Source organism: Dermacentor silvarum, chromosome 9, assembly GCF_013339745.2.
Source record: "Dermacentor silvarum isolate Dsil-2018 chromosome 9, BIME_Dsil_1.4, whole genome shotgun sequence".
NCBI classification, from domain to species: domain Eukaryota; kingdom Metazoa; phylum Arthropoda; class Arachnida; order Ixodida; family Ixodidae; genus Dermacentor; species Dermacentor silvarum.
The window spans coordinates 17,606,678-17,625,143 of NC_051162.1; the positions used below are offsets into that span (position 1 = coordinate 17,606,678).

The 18,466-nt window shown below is 48.6% G+C and overlaps 1 protein-coding gene across 1 annotated transcript in view; it reads left to right on the forward strand.

Moving 5' to 3' along the window:
- LOC119463461 (probable cytochrome P450 301a1, mitochondrial) overlaps positions 1-2,157 on the forward strand; it is a 129,338-nt gene extending 127,181 nt beyond the window's left edge. The window contains exons 5-6 of the mRNA XM_049655222.1: positions 93-186; positions 2,008-2,157. Coding sequence (XP_049511179.1) covers positions 93-186; positions 2,008-2,157 — 244 coding nt within the window. The remainder of the gene's footprint in view (positions 1-92; positions 187-2,007) is intronic.
- Positions 2,158-18,466: the final 16,309 nt, after the last annotated feature.

An 18,466-nucleotide genomic window follows, 5' to 3' on the forward strand; every position in this document is an offset into this window, starting at 1 on the left:
GTGCAGAAGGTGATCAAGCAGGGGGATCCTTTATCTCCATTTTTGTTTAATTTGGCGCTTGATCCCCTTCTGCACGACCTCAATTTCTCTAGTTACGGTTACAGCATCGAGGGCAAAAAACTGTGTCGGCCTTCGCCTATCTATGCTGACGATCTCATATTAATTGCTTCCAGTTATGAAGAACTGGTGAGCAACCTGGATGTGGCTATAAAATTCAAAAAGATCGGATTGACTCTAAACCCCAAAAAGCACACTATTTTGGCTGGAGGTACGATACCTATAGACTCCAGTGCTTTGATTACGACATTCCCCAGCTTCGGTTGGGGGATGCTGTGATCAGCCCCAAGAGTCGGAACAAACCTATCAGGTATTCTGGTAAGAGGTTGACCGCACGCGACGACGCCGGGCGTATGAGCCGTGCAGGCTAGGCCGTTGAACACAGACATAAACATACATGTATATCTTGGCCTCGACCGATTTGTTAACCTCCGAAGGCTTCAATTACATTGATTGAGAGAGAATTGACACTTAATTCGGCCACATTGAAGCCTTTTCAAAAACTAAACTATTTCGACCCTATTGGTCCCAAAATTGATATAATCACAGCTGCCATTAATAGGTGTGTAAGGCAGGAATTTAAGGGAATTTTGCACCTCCCTATGTCCTTTAATGATTTCATGTTTCATGCCCCTGATCGAACAGGGTTCGGGCGTCTTGGAGCTTTCTCGCGTTTCGGCCGAATCGCAAGCCAAGTCCTTCGCGAGGCTTCAGCGTCTGGGCTCCCCGATCGTGGACGCAGTCCTGGATGGCGCACTCGACGGCTGCAGGCGAAAGATGGGTGTACCGCTGGGGGTCGTCGAGCCAGCATCATTGGATAGGGCACTTGGTGGAGCCGGGAAATCGCACTTGGAGGAGTTAAAGCAAAAATATACGAACAAAAGCGTTTTTGCTTTTCAGAGTGATCTAATTGGGAATAGGTGGCTCAGGCCCGACGCGAGGTTCATGAGCGATGGGGACCGAATAAAGGCCTTAGGGCTGCGTTCCAACATATTCCCAACAAGGACACTCTCCAATCGGCATAGTAGTGATGATTCGACAAAACTGTGCAGACGACGTCATAAGGCTCAAGAACCAACGTATATCCTCCGGGTGTGCGAGGCCTTCCACGAGCCGCGTTGCTCGTGGCATAACTTCATTGCTAAAGCCATCAGACAACTTCACTCACGTCACCCAGATGCTGACATCTCAAGCGAGCGCCTCCTTGTGGCCGATTCCGGTACCAGGCGTCGGCCTGACATCGTGGTTGACCTCAAGGTCAAAACATTCATTTTGGATGTGGCGATGGCTTCGGATGCTCGGACTGACAGACTAGAAGTCATGTGTGGCCACAAGAGGAACAAGTATTTTTCCCCCTTATCACTTTTTCGTGAACGCCAACCTCTGAAGGAGGTTAAGGTCCTAGGACTGGCGTTCGACGCACGTGGCCTAATCTGTATAAGTACCAAACGAGCTGCCAAGGAAATTGGACTTAAAGAGGGAGAACTGGCCTGGCTTGCAGCCAGAACACTGGTGGGCAGATTGATCTGCCTTAACCGATTTTCAAAAGAAGTTGTCGCCTGACAACAGGGAAATTGGCAGCCCGTTTCGTGCCTGCATCTGATCACCCATTTAATTTATTCACGTTATCACATAATCGTGACATCTTTTTAAGTGTATTTTATGTTTTATGTCTTTTTATGTGTTTTGTGTGTTCTCTTTCTCATTGTAAAAAATGCAAGATCTCTTGCATTTGTCTTATTCCTTGAAATCATTTTTTGCAGTAGAATGCTGCGGTATATTTCCGGCCAGTAATGGCCTAACTGGGGCAAAAATGTGCACCTTATACTAAGAGGCTTCCAGCAAATTTAGCGTGGAAGTCGCCTCAGCTTCCTAGCCGCTGCAGTGTTCGCCTTTTAATTGTTTTTTATGCATGTTTTCTTTTTGTCTTTCGTTTTCTTGTACTATTAGCGGCTGCCATATGCGGCCGTCCAGATCCTCGGCATCTGTAAAAGTTATCAAAAAAGTTCCATGGAGGCTCCAGGACTCCTGCAGCCCCATCTGACGATGGCCTTTGCCACGTCCTTCTCGGCCTTCTGGATCGGCCGCTTCACCCCCTGACCATCACAGGGGAAAATTTTCAATTAAGACATATATGGCCATTGCCCTGGCCATAGCCGACGCAGCCTGCCACACGGTGCTGAGTGACTCGAGACAGGCGGTCGCCAAAGGCGCCGGCCCGCGTGAAAAAAAAATGAGCTAGCCGCGCCGCGATACGCGAACGCGGCGGGACGTAAAGTGTTCAGCCGCCATAGCCCGTGAGAGCCCGGAGGCGGGCAACCCTCTGCAGCAGCACGGGATAGGTGTAATAAGCCCGCCAGGTGGCCCGACGCGTCCAGGCTCGCGCCCCTACACTCTAAAAGCAGTTGCACCCTTTGGGGTGCATTTTTGCCACACAACAATAATCGTCATCCGTCTTGCTTGCGTTTCCTATCTTGCAAACTCTGAACTTGCTACTTTCCTGTCGAGAACGCAGTGTCACGCTGATAACGCTCTTGTCGTTCGTGACCGAGAAGTGCCGTGTGCACAGCGTTAAAGAAAGGAAAGCCACGCAAGTCAGATGACGATTATTGTTCTGTGGCAAAAATACACCCCAAAGGGTGCAACTGTTTTTAGAGTGTACACGGCGCACAGCACACCGCCGCGTCCCCGTAACGGACCGTGCAATCTCCTGCGCCAGATGTTGCTCGGCGCATTTCGTGCACACACAGCGAGCAGGGTCACCGCGAACGGGACAGCGAGTGAGTGAAATAACTATATTTAGGTCCAGAGAAGACGTAAGGGAGACCCTGTGTCACCCGGCTAGTCCCACGTCGGGACCACCAAGCCAAGCTTGACGGCCCGATCGCGGGCACTCTGGACGGCCAGGGTTTGGTCGTTGAGTTCGGGGCTGCCCAAAAGCGCACCCCACCTATCCTCGCTGAAGGCGGAGCCGATGGCTTCACACTCCCACAACACGTTTCAATGTTGCCGTTAGTCCACAGGCAGGGCAGTCCGCACTGGGATACCTTTCAGGGTATATAGGGTGAAGGACCACAAGATTAGTAAAAGTCGAAGGGTCACCGCCCGCGCCCTGCATAAGGCAGGGTGCGGGAGGGGGAATACCCGTCTTGACAGATAATAATGCTTGGTGATCTCATACGTGATCAATGGTTCCCCGCTGGGTAGGGGCACTGCGGAGGCGGTGCGGTCAGCGAGTCCTCGCGCGGCATCGTGCGCGCTCTCGTTAGGCTTAGAGGAGAGCCCGCAGTCGACCCCAAGTGAGCGGGAAACCAAATGAGAGAATGCGGAGATACTTTTCAAGCTTTGGAGAATGCGAAAGGCCTGAGGGGAGACCATCCCGGTTTGGTAGGCCTTAATGGCAGCCTTACAATCCCTACATATTGCCTCTCTGCAACCATCGAGCACAGCCAGCGCGATTGCAACCTGTTCGGCTACTAAGGGCTTCTAAGTGCGTACTGTAGCGCAGCAAGTGATCCTGGAATTAAAGTCGACGATGGAGACGGCGAACGCCTCTCGTTGGACATATGCCGCGGCATCCACGAAGCTTGCCTCAATGCGGTTGTTACGGACATGTTCGAGTAGAGCTCTACGCCTGGCCGACGTCGTGTGCGGAGTGCATATTGCGGGGAATGGGTGCGATGTGCATTTGAGATCTGATGTCCATGGGAATCCGCACGGCGTCGGCGCACTGGTCTACAGGGTAGAGGTCCATCTCGTCGAGTATCTGGCGGCCCGCCGTGGTGCCGGATAGCCTGAGCAGCTGTGAACGCTCTTGCGCCCCTATTATTTCTTCGAGCGTGTTGTGCACTCCAAGCTTTAACAGGTTTTCGGTGTGAGTGCTTACAGATAAGCCGAGGGCGAGCTTGAAGACCTTTCTGATGAGGGAATTGAACTTGTTCCTCTCTGCAACATGCCAATTATGCATGGCTGCCGAGTTGAAAGGTGGCAGAGCCCAAAAGCATGTATAACGCGGATGAGATTGTCTTCCTTGATTCCCCGGTGCCTGTTGGCGATCCTCCGGATGAGGCCGAGAGCACTCTCCGTCTTGGCGATGATCCTTCCGAGTGCGGTACCATAGGCACCATTAGACTCGATATACATCCCCAATATTCGCAGCGAGTCCACTCTGGGCACCGGGGACCCTTCACCAATGAAAAGCCGTATTTCGCTTTCGGACGCCGGTTTCCAATCACGATGGCCACCACCTCTGCTGGGTCTTTTCTTGTATAGAAGTAGCTCAGACTTGGATGGAGAACATGTGAGCCCAGTGGGGCGGAGGAAGCGCTCGGTCGCATCGATGGCGCTCTGCATGGCGTACTCAACTTGGCCATCGCTCCGGCCGGCGCACCAGATGGTGATGTCATCTGCGTAGATGGTATGGTTGATTCCGCAAGGGGCAACGGCGGGTGCCGCCGTACGTCGCGCACTGTGTGCACATGGATGTCTTCGACCACTCGAGCCGACATCCAGCCGACACAGAGCCTGTGGCGTGACTTTTTTTGGAATTTGGTGAGAAGACCTCTAGAACATGCGTGCCGTTTCCAGTGCGTTCTCTAAAAGATGTTTTCACCGATGTGATTCAGGTGTCGAGCTCAAGTCCCGGATTGCGGCTGTTAATCACCGAGACCAAGTTTGCGGCCGACACCTCGGGGTCTACCCCGACCAGTTTAACATGTGGTTCCCATTTCTCCGGCACGCGCGCTCATCGATAAGCGTGTGACTGGGCAAGTGTCGATCGCCTGCTTGAGGCTATCAATCGTCGCCCGCTTCTTGGCAATCACAGTGACGCCCAAACTCGCCGGCCTGAGGTCCAGCTCACTGATGCCGGCCTCCGCGGGGTCGACGTTTGATTTTAATACGGCAAGAACGTCCTTTGACAGAGCCCGCGACTCACCGATGCCTGTCAGGAAAGCGAAATGTCCAGGGGGTCCCACGTCGTTCACTGGGGCCACCGCACCGTATGCGCCGCTAAACCCACGAGGCCACGTGCGGACCCCGAGCGGGCTCCACGAGAGGCCGCCCCCGCAACGTCCTCGTCGCGACGTCCAGCAACAACCGCCGCGTAGGACCGAGGCGGCGCCCATCGCGACGCGAACGCGCAGGTCCGCATCCTCGCGATGGTCTTCCTAAAGTTGATGGCGTAGCTCCTGCAACGCCCCTCTCTACTAATACTAAAGTCCCTATATAAGAAATGTACCGCCATCACTTTTCACTTCTTTATATTTTCCTTTTTCCGCCTCAGGGCCATGTTGAAAGTCCTCTGCGCAGCCGCAGTCGCCAGCGGCGGCGAGCGCCCGGCCTGAAAGCTTGAACGTGGACTGAAGAGCTTGAAGAGTCCCCGACGCGTCGCTAGAAGGGCCCGCAGCGGTATCCAAGTGTATTGCAGGGCCCTGCGAAAATTAAACCCGCGTCCTGCGCCGCGGGCGAATTCCCCGAGCTGGGAAGCCCGTCCACGGTTAGGAGAACGCTGTGAGATGGGCGAAACTGGGCCATTCTAGATGGGTATGAATCGAGCGGCCATGTTGGCTTCCCGTCCCAAAGGTCGCCGGTTCTGATAGGAAAAAGTTAATGAAAAATCCGCTTTCGAGCCCTACCCACGCGCCAGCAGAAGCTTCTGCTCTTAATTGCTGTAATTACAGCAATTACAATAGTTACGAAAATGATTTAGGGGCCTTAAAGGTCCTCTCCTCCGAGCAATCCTCCTTCTTGGGAATGGCCAGTGGGATCTTCCGGTACGGATCGTTATCTGCAGATGGCTTGCCAGAGTCCTCTTGTGAACGGAAGTTTTGCTCTTCTGGTCGGCAGGTCGAGCGGACAATGTTGTCAAAGTTTGTCAGCGGCAACCACAAATCTTGACCGCTAGTAATGTGTTTCCATGTCAAACCCCTGTTCCCGTTGCTTGTCTGATTATCCAGCTTTTGGCAAATCACAGAAGGATGTGGAAATCTAATGGTCTTTCCAATGGGCATTCCATGGAGGCAGGACTTTTATAATTTGACCGACCAGGTTGCGGTCATTGGTGTGGTAAAATGTTTTTCGAGTTTTCTTCAAGTGGTCCCACCTCCAGGAGTAGAACCACTTTGTCCCTCCGTCTATTTCTTCCGAGTAAGAGTCACTTGAATATATTCTGCCACGTGACTTAGAGCAGGTTCTTGTAGAGGGAGTAACTTTCCGCAAGCCAGGTTAAATATAACCAAACACCATAGTGAAGAGACAGCATCTTCTGTATGCTGGCACCAGATGCCACCATTCTAGGCTCTGGAGATCCACGGCTTATGTCCACAAGGTAGTTAAATGCAACGGACCAGAGAGTAAGCACTCCCACAACCGGATGACAGCTGTCGTTAATATGGTTTTTCAGCTGAGTCGACATGATGAAGGCCTCTCCTGGAGGGACCGATAAATATTCTAACAATCGACCCAGGTTCTGACATGGCTTTGGGTAAGAGTTTTCCGGAACTCCCAGAAGCAGGTTCACCTCTTTGATCTCGAGACTTCTCTTGAACTATTCGATGAGAGGTTTAGATGCTCTGGACAGACCACGTTTCTTTTCAATAGTCGGATGGACGTCTTGTCCGGTCGCGCGCCGAACAGATCTTCCAACGATGCAAACTTCGGAAGAGTGCGAGCTGGTCAGCAGACTGGTCACACAATGCACTGCATCAAATGATCGCCCAAAAACGTCCAACGCTTCAAAATATGTTGCTACTGACACCGTAGCATGAGACGAACACACACCGCCCCAGCAGAGAAGTCGGGTTCCGAATCTCCGAATGTGAGACAAAATGCGAGATGACTCTTCTGGGCTTCGGAAGTTCATATCGAACACAAGTAAACTAACATCGAACCGGGCCTTTCGGTCTCAGACTCGAGATATTCCCAGGTCTCAATCTGGGCCAAGTTTGATGGTGAGAGGACACAGCTGGCTACGTTGACAAACCTGTCTCTGACTGGCTTCGGCATCGCTCGAAGGGCAGAGGGCAAATCAGGTGCTACACCTCGAAGATTCGCTCCGGTCAGATCTATCAGGCTGTTCAATATTATTCTTGCTGCAGATTTCGCGCGAGGAAGAGCCGTTGTCATGCCTCCTGAACGATCTCCTCCACAGAAATCACCTCTCCATAATAATTGGCTTAACACACTTCTGATTTTAGTGGGCCAGCTGAATCCTCCATCAAATCTGTTATTTTTTGGAATTCCGGATTTAAATGGCGAGAGCTGGACTCGATCCGAGTCCCATCTTGTCTCATTTTAGTCTGATAAGCTAGACATTACAATTAACAGCAGTGATATTGAAAGGGCGCATAGACTAGGACGTTTCCAGGTTAAAAAGAACCGTCCGATAGTTAGCAAGTTTTCGAGATTTAAGGATAAAAGTTCAATTCTTTCTATCATCACCAAAGCTGAAGGATACACACCTTTTCAGTTCGCGAAGATTTTTCGGCACGTGTCAGAATAGCCCGCCAAAAACTTCTTGCACATGCGCTAAAGGCTCGGTCCACCTCTAAGGTTAGTTTTTCATAAGCTAGCAATGAACAACAAATTATTCATTTATGACTCCGTGACTGATACCGTCAGAAAACTAAAGTCCTAGCGTTCACCGCAAACTCGCTCGCTGTTATCCTGCCACTCTACAGGGCCACGTTCACACCAGCCTAAATTCCTAGTATACGACAGTATTTAATTCCTTCTGGGAAATGTACGAAGCTATCTTCCTAAAAGACTTAATAGAAGCCGTTGTTGTGACAGTTCCGCCGACATTGCAATATTTACAAAGTCATGGCTTACTACTGATATAGACAGGCAGGAACTTTTGTCCAGTGACGTGTTCAACGCCTTCAGAATTGACAGGATTGGTCGCCAAGGGGGGGGGGGGGGGGTCGGTGCTCTCTTACTGATTAAATCTGATCTGTCTTCCTCCGCTATACCAATCAACAACGAACAAGAAATTCTTTGCGTTAAAGTGTCGTTTCGTTTTTGCTCAAATATTATCGCGTGCTACCGTGCGCCCGACTGCGATAAATGTTTCACGAAAGACCTACACAACCTGCTTTTGTATTTATTTGCTACATTTCCCAAAAGTAACTTCATCCTCTGCGGTGATTATAACTTTCCTGACATTAACTGGGATAAAATGACAGCTTGTTCTCAGCTATCTAAAGAATTTCTTGATCTTGTTTTAACATTTAGCTTCACACAAATGGTATCTACGCCGACTCGCGGTGACAGTATTCTTGATTTAGTTTTGGTTTCCAACACCGATGCTGTTCAATCGTTAATGTGTATTGATGGCCTAAGTGATCACAAGATGGTGTTATTTGGCCTGACCTTTCAGGTAACAACCAGTTAGCCTTCAACAAAATATATCCGCGATTACAACAAAGCAGACTCAGGATTTAGATGCTTTTTTGTGTCTTTTGAGCAGTTCGCTTGCTCGTGAAGTGTAGAAAGCAATTGGCTACTTTATAAACAGAAGATATTGTCTCTTGTAGAGAAATATCTGCCACTTGTCCGTATTCAGGGCGATGTCGATAAACCATGGTTCACCAGCTCCCTTAGGAAGCTCGTAAACGAAATGAAGCGGCTTTTTCGGGCAGCTAAACACTCGGACTGCAATGCCAAATGGGAAAAGTATTTCGCATACCTCCGCCAGTAAAATAATTTGTTGAAGCAATCAAAAAAACTTTTTCATATTGACCTTCTTGGTATCCTTCGTGAAAACCCACAGAAATTTTCGAAACTTCTACCTACGAACCACTGTGCTCCTCACAATATAGTTTTGTGATATTCTGATGGATCACCTGTCCCTACCGATCATCGATCCGATATCATGAACTCTTATTTCTTTTCTGTTTTCGCTCAAGAACCCGCCTCAAGTACCAGTACCCTTCCTGACTGCAACTTGTCCTGCATGCCTTAAATTGACGTCACACCTGAGGGCATTTTGGCCCTGATCGATAATATCAAGGTCTCCAGTGCTGACGGCCCGGATAACATTCCCGCTAAAGTAATCAAAAGTACTCAGGAGCTTACTAGTAAATTTCAACAAATCATCTTTTCGCAGACCATAAGTACCAGTACGATTACTAATGACTGGAATTTAAGCAAGGTTGTCCCGGTTTTCAAAAGCGGCAACAGAACTTATCCTTCGAATTATCGCCCGATATCACTCACCTGTATTGCCTGCAAACTTCTTGAACACAATCTATTCTCATGTTGCCTCTCATCTTGCTGCCCGAGATGGATTCCTATTCCGGAATTTCAGAAGAAAATTTTTTACCAAAACCGACGCTTGAAACATGGCAAAAAATATGCCTACAAGAAAAAGACCGGTTCTGCAATCTGCTGCTTCACCAATATAACTTTCTGCGTTATACTGACCCAGAAATGAGATAGAAAATTCCACGACCACTTCCTGAACACTTAACGAGACATTGTACCATCGTCTTCGACTGAACGTGGCGTACACGAACAATTATCTGTAGCGCATAGGGCGTACCACTAACCCCTACTGCGGTAACCAACGTTCTTAGACTACTTCAGTTTTGGAGCTCCGCTTGAATGGCGGCCGGCACGGCAGTCGCGCTAACTAGTGGCGTTGCGGTCGCGTGTTTCTTCATTGCCATAGCTGCAGTGCGCGGCGCCTTATTTGCACTGCTTGTGATACGAACGCAGGCTGGCCTCGCTACGGGCTGTGATGTGATACGCGTTGTTCTGGTGACATGCACATTAGGTGAAATTACGAAAGGTTCCCATATGCCTTCTTGTTGTCGCCAGGCTGCACAAGCAGCTATCGTAACGATGCTGCTGAACACCACTTCTTCGCACCACCACGAAACCCAACAGAATTCAAAAGGTGGGAGCAGGCGTTACATCGAAAGGACAAGCGGCTCACTGGCACAAAGGTATGCGAGCGTCATTTCGAGGCCGAAGACATTGTTAAGTGCTACAGACATATTGTAAATGAACAGGACTTGCTGATTCCGCGTGGGAAATGGGAGCTAGCGCCCGGCGCTATCCCTCGGATATTTTTTCCTGGCCTTCCGAGCGAATCTCCAAACAAAGGTTGGCGTGCAGGCGAAATCCGCCGAGACCGAGTGGTTCAGCCGCTGCGCTCAACAAAATTTGCAGTGACGCTGCAGCTTGCGCGAGTGATACGTGCGTAGACAGTGCTGAAGAGACGCCGCCTCCGTGTCCCGTCTGATTCTCATGCTTCTGGCGTGAGATTCGACGATTTGACGACTGTGACCCGGCCTTTCAATAATTGGAGGCTCGCATTCATTCACGACGAAACCACTGGAAAAAACGTGCGGCATTTTCTACATGCGTCAGTTCGTGGCAGAGCAGCTACAAGTTATCAAAACAGTGGTCATAGACGAAAACGGAAGATGTGTCAAATGGTTACAAGCAGCATAGGCGCACAGTTTTCATTTTTCCGGGGGTGGCTGGGGCCTAACCAGCTTTCCGAACCCTACCCATGTATGCATATTATATATATATATATATATATATATATAACCTTTATTAAGAACTACACTGGAAACTTCGAGGTACCTCGGAAGATCGTTCACTGAAGTGACGAGCTTATAGTATTAGCAAGACCGCAGAAAAGGAGACAATTCAGGGGCGCTATAACATAATGTGATTCCAAATTGGTCTGATGCCAAACTCCTGACGTCAAAATGACGCCGCAGAACATGCGTATGGGGGCGGGACACGACGAAGTTTATCGAACAGGCCAATCAGCAGCCTCCATTTTTGCCGGAAGCACGTTTTGCTTGTTCTTTTACTCCTAAATGGGCCGGATAGCAACTTCATTTTAGATATAACCGCCTAATAAATGGATAATGGTTTTTTCCTGACACTAAAATTGTTTTGTAATCTTTGACGCGCAAGTCGCCGAAGCGAATTTCCAATTAGTTGGAAGTATTCGCATTTTTCGAGCCATAGCCACACACGCGTCGATTCCGCATCCGAGCCATTTCGCTGTGCACAGGTAAGATGGCGGCTACGTAGAAGCAGCTGATCAGTGGCGTGGCCCACATTTAGTGTACCTTTGCCCGCAACGCTGCACGATTAGATGAGTCTCGGCCTCCGTGGTGTGCTTTCGCCCGAGAAGAATTTCGGAAGCTGTGAAGATCATGGAAACCGTAGCGCAAGGTGAGTAAACCACAGCGGTCTCTTGTGCTTAATGCCGGGACAGTCGCATCTGAACATCTGTGGTGGTCGCGGGATGCTTACTTTTGCTTTTATTTGCACAGGATAACCAAGAATCGATGAAGGTTGCAAGCAGTACATCGCAACAGATACTGGTAAGCAAATGTTTTTTTTTTTTCAGAACGATCGTAACCATCTCCGGATGTGGGTGAAGTGCAGTGATAAATTCCCCCTAGATGTTGAAGTAGACTTAACCAGGGAAAATTATTTTTTTTTTTGTTTGTGAGGTGTATTACACATCAGAAAAACAGTGGTTATGTTATGATAATGTTACAAAACATTGAGTAAGTGTAACCGCTATGTTTTAACGGCATGGTGAAAGGATATGTGAAACGATACGACTTGTTGCTTGTATTAATTTGCTGCGGTCCCGCGAAAATTGAAAGCTGGAAAAAATGGCGGCCCCTCCGAAGGGACTCCGCGTGTCGGCAGCGCAGACCACTCTGCTTGTCGAGTTAATGGAGCAGCACCCGTACTTGACGAGAGGCTTGTGGCGCCTCTCGCCAAGTATGAGTGCTGCGCAGAAAAAAGCCCTTTGGCATGACTTAACTGCTGCGCTCAACGCGCTAGGGCCGGCTGTGAAAACAGCTCGGCGCTGGCGCCAGTATTGGGCGCGGATAGTCTACGACTGCAAAAAACTTGCCGCGCAAGTAGGGTCCGAGAAGAGGTGAGCCCGCAGCTAGCAACATACTTCAGAACGTAAGCTCACTGTGTTCACGCTTTTGCAGAAAAACCGGAGGCGGCAAATTGGGCGGGCTGGGGGGCGGCGTCATTGAAGCTTTAAGCCGGACCGGCCCAGGCTACGCGCCGGTGGACTTTTTTCAGGATGACGCCGAGGTGCGTAGCGTTTTGTGTTGCTATGTGGAACAGTTTGGAGAAGCTACACTGTTCAGAGCTGGTGAATTTTTACTGCTGTGTGCTTATGTCTGTTTTCTTGCAATTAAAAACACATGATATCCATACTTTGCAGAAATGAAAATCTGGCCCCACTAGAATCACATAAGAAACCAATGCTGTTCAGAAACGTCCTGCGATTGATTATATGGTTCGTTACTCCGTGAAGCAAGTGTAGGCACGAGTAAGTCAGTTGATGCATCAAGCATGTTCTGTACAGAGTGAAAAAATCTGAATAGACTTGGCAAACAGTTCATGGAACTGAAGCAACAATAACAGTATTTAAATCATATTCATCGGGTGCAATGCTCACACAGTGTCTACTATGCTTTGATGTTGCAGCAGGCAAGCTCCAGTGACGAGGAGGCCGCTGCTTCCCGTGTGCCTCTCCCAACAGCACCACCCCATGTGTCCGTGGGCACAGAGCCGGGGACGAGCGGCACTGCACGTAAGGCACTTTAACAGCAATTGCAATGCGAAGCCTTCAGAACAAAGTACTGCCTTTTGTGACCTTTTAAACAGAAAAAAAAATTCTTTCACATAGTCACCTAGAGAGAAACACAGCTAGTCCCTGCCATAATGTTACTGTGCAAGACGAAACTATTCTGTTTGACTAATCATATCACTTGTAATGCTGCTTCTGTAGCGTTCAAGTTGTCGTGTAGAAATTAATATTGGTGCAGCATTTTGTAGTGCTGTGGGGTCGCTTAATTTATCCAAATCTAAGGTTTATATTGCCTACAGTTTGTTGCCGGGAATAGTTTCTCATGTTTCCACCTATAATGAACCAGTGAATGTTCAACATAGAAGTACACAACAAATTTTTTTATCCTCTTTGCCCATTTAATTTTTAAGGGCCATCAGCTCAGCAGTAGCCCCGCAGGCCACCTCGACAGCAGCAGCCACTGGAGGATGCGGCCTGCAGTGCAACATCTGACTACGCCAGGCAGGGGCAGCTGGCGGAGGCAGAAAACGCGGAGGCCGTTAGCTTCCACCGGATGCTGCTTGAGCAAAACAGGCTGGTACGCACAACTCGCCCAGGTTGCCATTTTTTAAGAGGGGATTAGTGTGCAGGTTAATGTAAGTTACAACCTGGTTATTCATGAGTGGCATCTGCATTCATTCAAGTGTTCATTGGTTCGTGTACTTATTAACCTCTGTGAGGTGCTTTCGAATTCTGCTACTTCGCAAGTTACCTAACATTTTCATGGTTGCATGTACCACCACAGCATGTTCGTCATTTGTAGGTAAATTCAGCTTATCACCGATACTGACTTCTTAGTGACAAAGGTGGCTTGGTAGCATTTTCTGTCCTTGAACATGTTTGTAACATAACAGATCATATACAGTTTGTACTTCAGCTTCACGTCATATGCATACGTTCTCACTGCCCTCTAGAGTAACCAAGCTGAAAGTGTAATTCTTGAAAACACTGTGAAACGAAAAATTTAATTTCGTATCCTGTAGCTGCAGTAAGTGCACTTTTTTCGCAGCGTCATCAACAACTGGTGGAGGAGCTGAGGGCCTCCCGCGCGGTGCAGCAGCAGCTGGCGGTGGAGATGGAGGGGCTTGCGGGAGGCGACTGCCCTCATCGCAGCCACCTTGCGCCAGCTTGTGGCTGCCCTCGCCCAAGGCCTCCGCGAGCCGCCTCAGCCATAGTGGTGACAGCTGGCAGCATTGCATGTTTTTTTATTTGCTGTTACTTTTTTATGTTGCGTTTCGCATAATGCTTAATTTATTGTAATTTTTTTTGTTATGTGTAGTTTCACTTGCTGAGCAAGTATGTCTCAGTGAGAATGGCAGTGAGTGAACTCTATGTCTAATGTTTCTTCCTTTCGGTTAGGTCTGTGCTTTCGTTTTGCGGTTTATGCGCTATTTAAGTATTTGCAGCTTTTAAAGCAACATGTTGACTTTCTGGTCACTTTTATTTTAGCCACAACAGTGTTTCACACACAAATTATTGAAATCCACTGTTACGATTCTCATGCTATATGTATGTCGCGTTTCCAATTTCAAATTGTTTTGCCCTATGAAAGACACAAGTGTATATATTATTTCTTTTACCAACAAGAACTTGTTACTTGCAATAGTTATTGTGATACATCAGGTGGCCGTATCAGTGATAGCAATGCAATCTAGTCCTCCTTGTTGCTGACAATTTTTGATACACTCAACGTAGCCATCGATGTGGCCATTATTTTCCAACATTCACTGCCAGGCTGTTCTGTTGGCATTGTTATATGGCAGATTAGCAAAGTGCACAGTATTTTGTCGTGTGTGTCGTTCTTTAGAAGCGCGTGACTGCACTTTCACACTGGTGGTCTTATTATGGCAGTAGTCATTGAAAATAACCTCTACTTTGTGCTACAAACATGGCAGATGCATAACAGGCAAGACTTGCAACATGTTTTGTGCTGTGAAGTTGCTGGGTGAACGCGAATGGTTGTGGATGAGCACAAAGAAAACATCAATGTCCGACATTTCTGTGATTTAATGTGTAGTGTGCCCAGCGGCCTTTCACAATGTATTAGATCCTATTTAGTGGAAACCATACTGTCACATTGGTACCGTGAAAGGATACCCTGTGTACATTGATTTGTATCATGATGACTGTTATTCACTTTGAATAAACATGACACTGAAGATGTGTTGCAATTGGCTATTTACTGTGGGGACGTTAAGAAACGAGTTTCAAGAACATCACTGGCACTTGATATGACTATTTACAAATACATGTACAATTAAACAACTATATACAAATGAATACACATCCAAGGCAGCATCATGTGCTTCACATGCCAGGCGATGTGTGTCAGCATGACTGGGCCTGTTGAAAAGGAACTGTGCGGAGGCTGTGCGGCAAAGCTATGGAGGGCCTGCAGGGTGTGCGAGAACAACTACATATGGTGGAGCGAAAAGTGTTGTGCTTTGCTACAGCTCAAGCAGGAAGCGAGGAGACGAAGTCCAATATCCTCCCATGCACAGTGCAGACGGCGGTGACAGTGGCGGTGTTGCTAGTAGACAAATGCATCAAGGTGACAGTAGCAACACCAGCAGCAGCAAATCAACCGGCAAACTCCTGCTGCCCAGAGAAGTGGCTACAACATTCTGCTAATGACCACAACATTGTCTATCCACAACTACCAAGTGAAAGGCTCATGTAGTGTCGCAGTGGAATGATGCAATCCCCAGTAGCGACAGCTCATTGGTACAGGCTACGTGCAAGCAATGATGGTAATTGAGCATATTGTATAAAAAAAACAGCACGCTATCCACTAATTGCCCTTCACGTTGGTTCCTTCTCTTTATTAGGCATATGTGTCTGACACTGTAGGCACATTTACTGCTGATGTAGGTGCTGCTGCCGACGCAGCCGCCTTCGCAGGTAGTGCTGGCGCTGCTGCCGTGTGGTTCCAAATAATCGAATTATATTGTCCCGGGCAGCACATCCATTCAGACACATTACGAGTGCTGCCCTCGCTCGGGGAACTCCCTGTGGGAGGAGGTCACCGTTTGTTTGCATCGTCACTGCTGCTGTCATCATCAACCTCATCAAACGCACTGTCACCTTCATCAAGACGCAAATTGTGCAACACTGCACAGGCTGCAACGATGTTGGCTGCGCGGTCTGGTTCATAGTGGAGGGCACGGTACATCTGAAGGCAGCGGAAGCGGCTCTTCAGAGGTCCAATGCAGCACTCCACTATGGACCGCATGGAAGCGTGTGCGTTGTTGTACCTGCCTTCTAAAATGTGAGCGGGAGGATGGCCTGGGACTGGAGTCAGGAGTCATGGTTCCAGGAGGTAGCCGCTGTCACCTGCATAAGCGTAGAAATGGTATCAAATCAAATGCGCATGGTTGAGCCAGTGAAGCACGAGTCATGTAAAATACACCTACTACACAGAGGCTGTAATACGATAATGTACAGACTGAGCACTTGATGCTGCTGTGATCAGCACAGATAAGAATAGCTGGTGGTAAATAGTAAAACTCATATTGAAAGCATCCAGCAAGGTGGCCGTTTGGCCGAGTTGTGGTCTGTATTGTGGAATGAATGTCAGTGTAAAAAAATAATGGGGCAAGACAAACATTCTGTGCTTCATAATGTACACACCTAATAAAAATTTGCTTGCAATACAGCAGTTAAATGTCATTTTGCTTCGCGCAGATACTCATTAAAAAATTGAACATTCCGCTTATGTCACCTATACTTAACACGCTACTAATATAAGCGGTTAGGGCTTCCAACATTGTTACGGCGAGACTACACTTTATTATGTGCTGCTAGGCAACTGTATGAATTTTTCCATCTGCCTACCGAGGAGGTGCTTCGCCGGCCTTGGCAAGGTGTCCCTCCTGGAACCTACAACGAAACCACGTCGTTCTCCAGACGTATGCGTCGTGATCCCACCCCGGTCGCAGAGCGCCGACGGTCAGAATCCGCATGCCTGCGCCGCAAATCTGTCCAAAGCGTGCACAGCATCAGCCACGCGTTGCTATGAACGGCAAATTAGTCAAACATGACGATACTTACGAACATGCTTTTAAGGGCGTAGAAGCCTTTGAGGCGCATGTATGCCGCCTTGTCGCCCTTCGGTGCGATGATGGCAATAAGGCTGCCGTCCACGCAGCCGATGACGCCGGGAATGCCGCCGCGTCGGAGGAACCCTTCTTTCACGGCCGCCTTTTTCTCCGACGTCCTCGTTAAGTGAACCCACTTGTTGCGGGTCCCGGCATGGACGATTCCCTCCGCCACGCGTCGTACGCACTTGCTGACCGCAGGCTGCGTCAGGCCAATCATATCCTCGTATCGTCGCGAAGAAACGCAACGCGCACAACACTTGCCGCTCCACTGACCGCGCTGTTGATCGCACGCCTCCGAGCTCTTCCGCCACTTCGTCGCACAGCCACCGCACAGTTTCCTTCCTCAGACGAAAGTGTTGCCAAAACACGTCGTCTGGCATGTCAAACGCGTCCTCGGCCTCCCTCCTTTCGCGCCTCCGCCCGAGCTGATGAGCTGCCGCCGCCAACACCAGCAAAAATGCCGCCATTCTTGATTCCAAATAGAATGGGGCACTCGCCGGTTTTCCCATGATGTTTCCTGTTTTGATCGGCATAATTTAGCATAAGTAGTGCGTAAACGTCACTATGACGTGTTGGTTTTTGCAGTTCCGTGACGTCGCTTCACGCACCGGCTAAGTGGGCGCGGCCCCAGAAATATGAGGCAATCAGGGAGCAACGATCGTGGATTTGGAATCAAAACAGTATGGAATCACTTTACGTTATAGCGCCACAGTTCTACAGTCTGAGCCCCCTCTTACCACCTAGAGAGTGGTATCTCTCGGATGAGCCATGCGACAAGCGGATTTAGTTGAACACGTTAGGGGGTTACATTTGTTTTGTGTGCATTACGTCGCATAAATACATCTTAATGAAAAAGTCATGTAATGCCTTGTAAATGTTTTAATGCAAAGGTACAATCAAGCAATTTTTCTTCTGACGAAAGGTCAGTTATTGAGAAGACATAACATTTATAAAAATAAAACTACATATAACCATTTCTGAACACAACTTATGACGAATAAGTATAATGTGATTTCATAACGCAATATTTTCATTACCTCTCAAAGCATGCCTTACGCCACTGGTTTCATTTATTTTCCGGGGGCAGAATAAAAGATAATAGAGTGAAAATCATCAGGTGCCCAAATAAACATTAACAAATAAATAAGACAGCGACATCTTAAAAGCGCGAAATGACTCGATAGCAAATACAGGAACAGCGTGCACGTCCGCGTCAACAATGATGCAATTAGCTTTTAGCCACATTAACATTTTAAGGGAAAAGGTAGAGGCCACTAAAAATAAACCATAAATGATTTGCGTAACAGGACTGGTAATGACATGTAGGAGCGGGGGGGGGGGGGCTTGGCATCGCCGGGGGGGGGGGGGGCAGAGCCCCCCCCCCCCCCGGAAGACTAGTGGGGGCTCGAGCCCCGGCAGCAACTGGGAGTCAGCGGCAGTGTGGCGCAGTGATGCTACTGCGGACTTCTGATTTGGAGCAATTTTTGGAGCATCAGAAATTTCATTTTGGATCACTTTGGAGCAGGCAATTTGGCATTTGGGAGCAGCTTGGAGCAGCTGATTTTTCACATCCTGAAGTATTTCAAAAAAATGAGTGTACATGCGACACACACACACACACAAATTGATATCGTGTCATATATTGCTAGTTTTCCCAGATGTCATTCCGTAT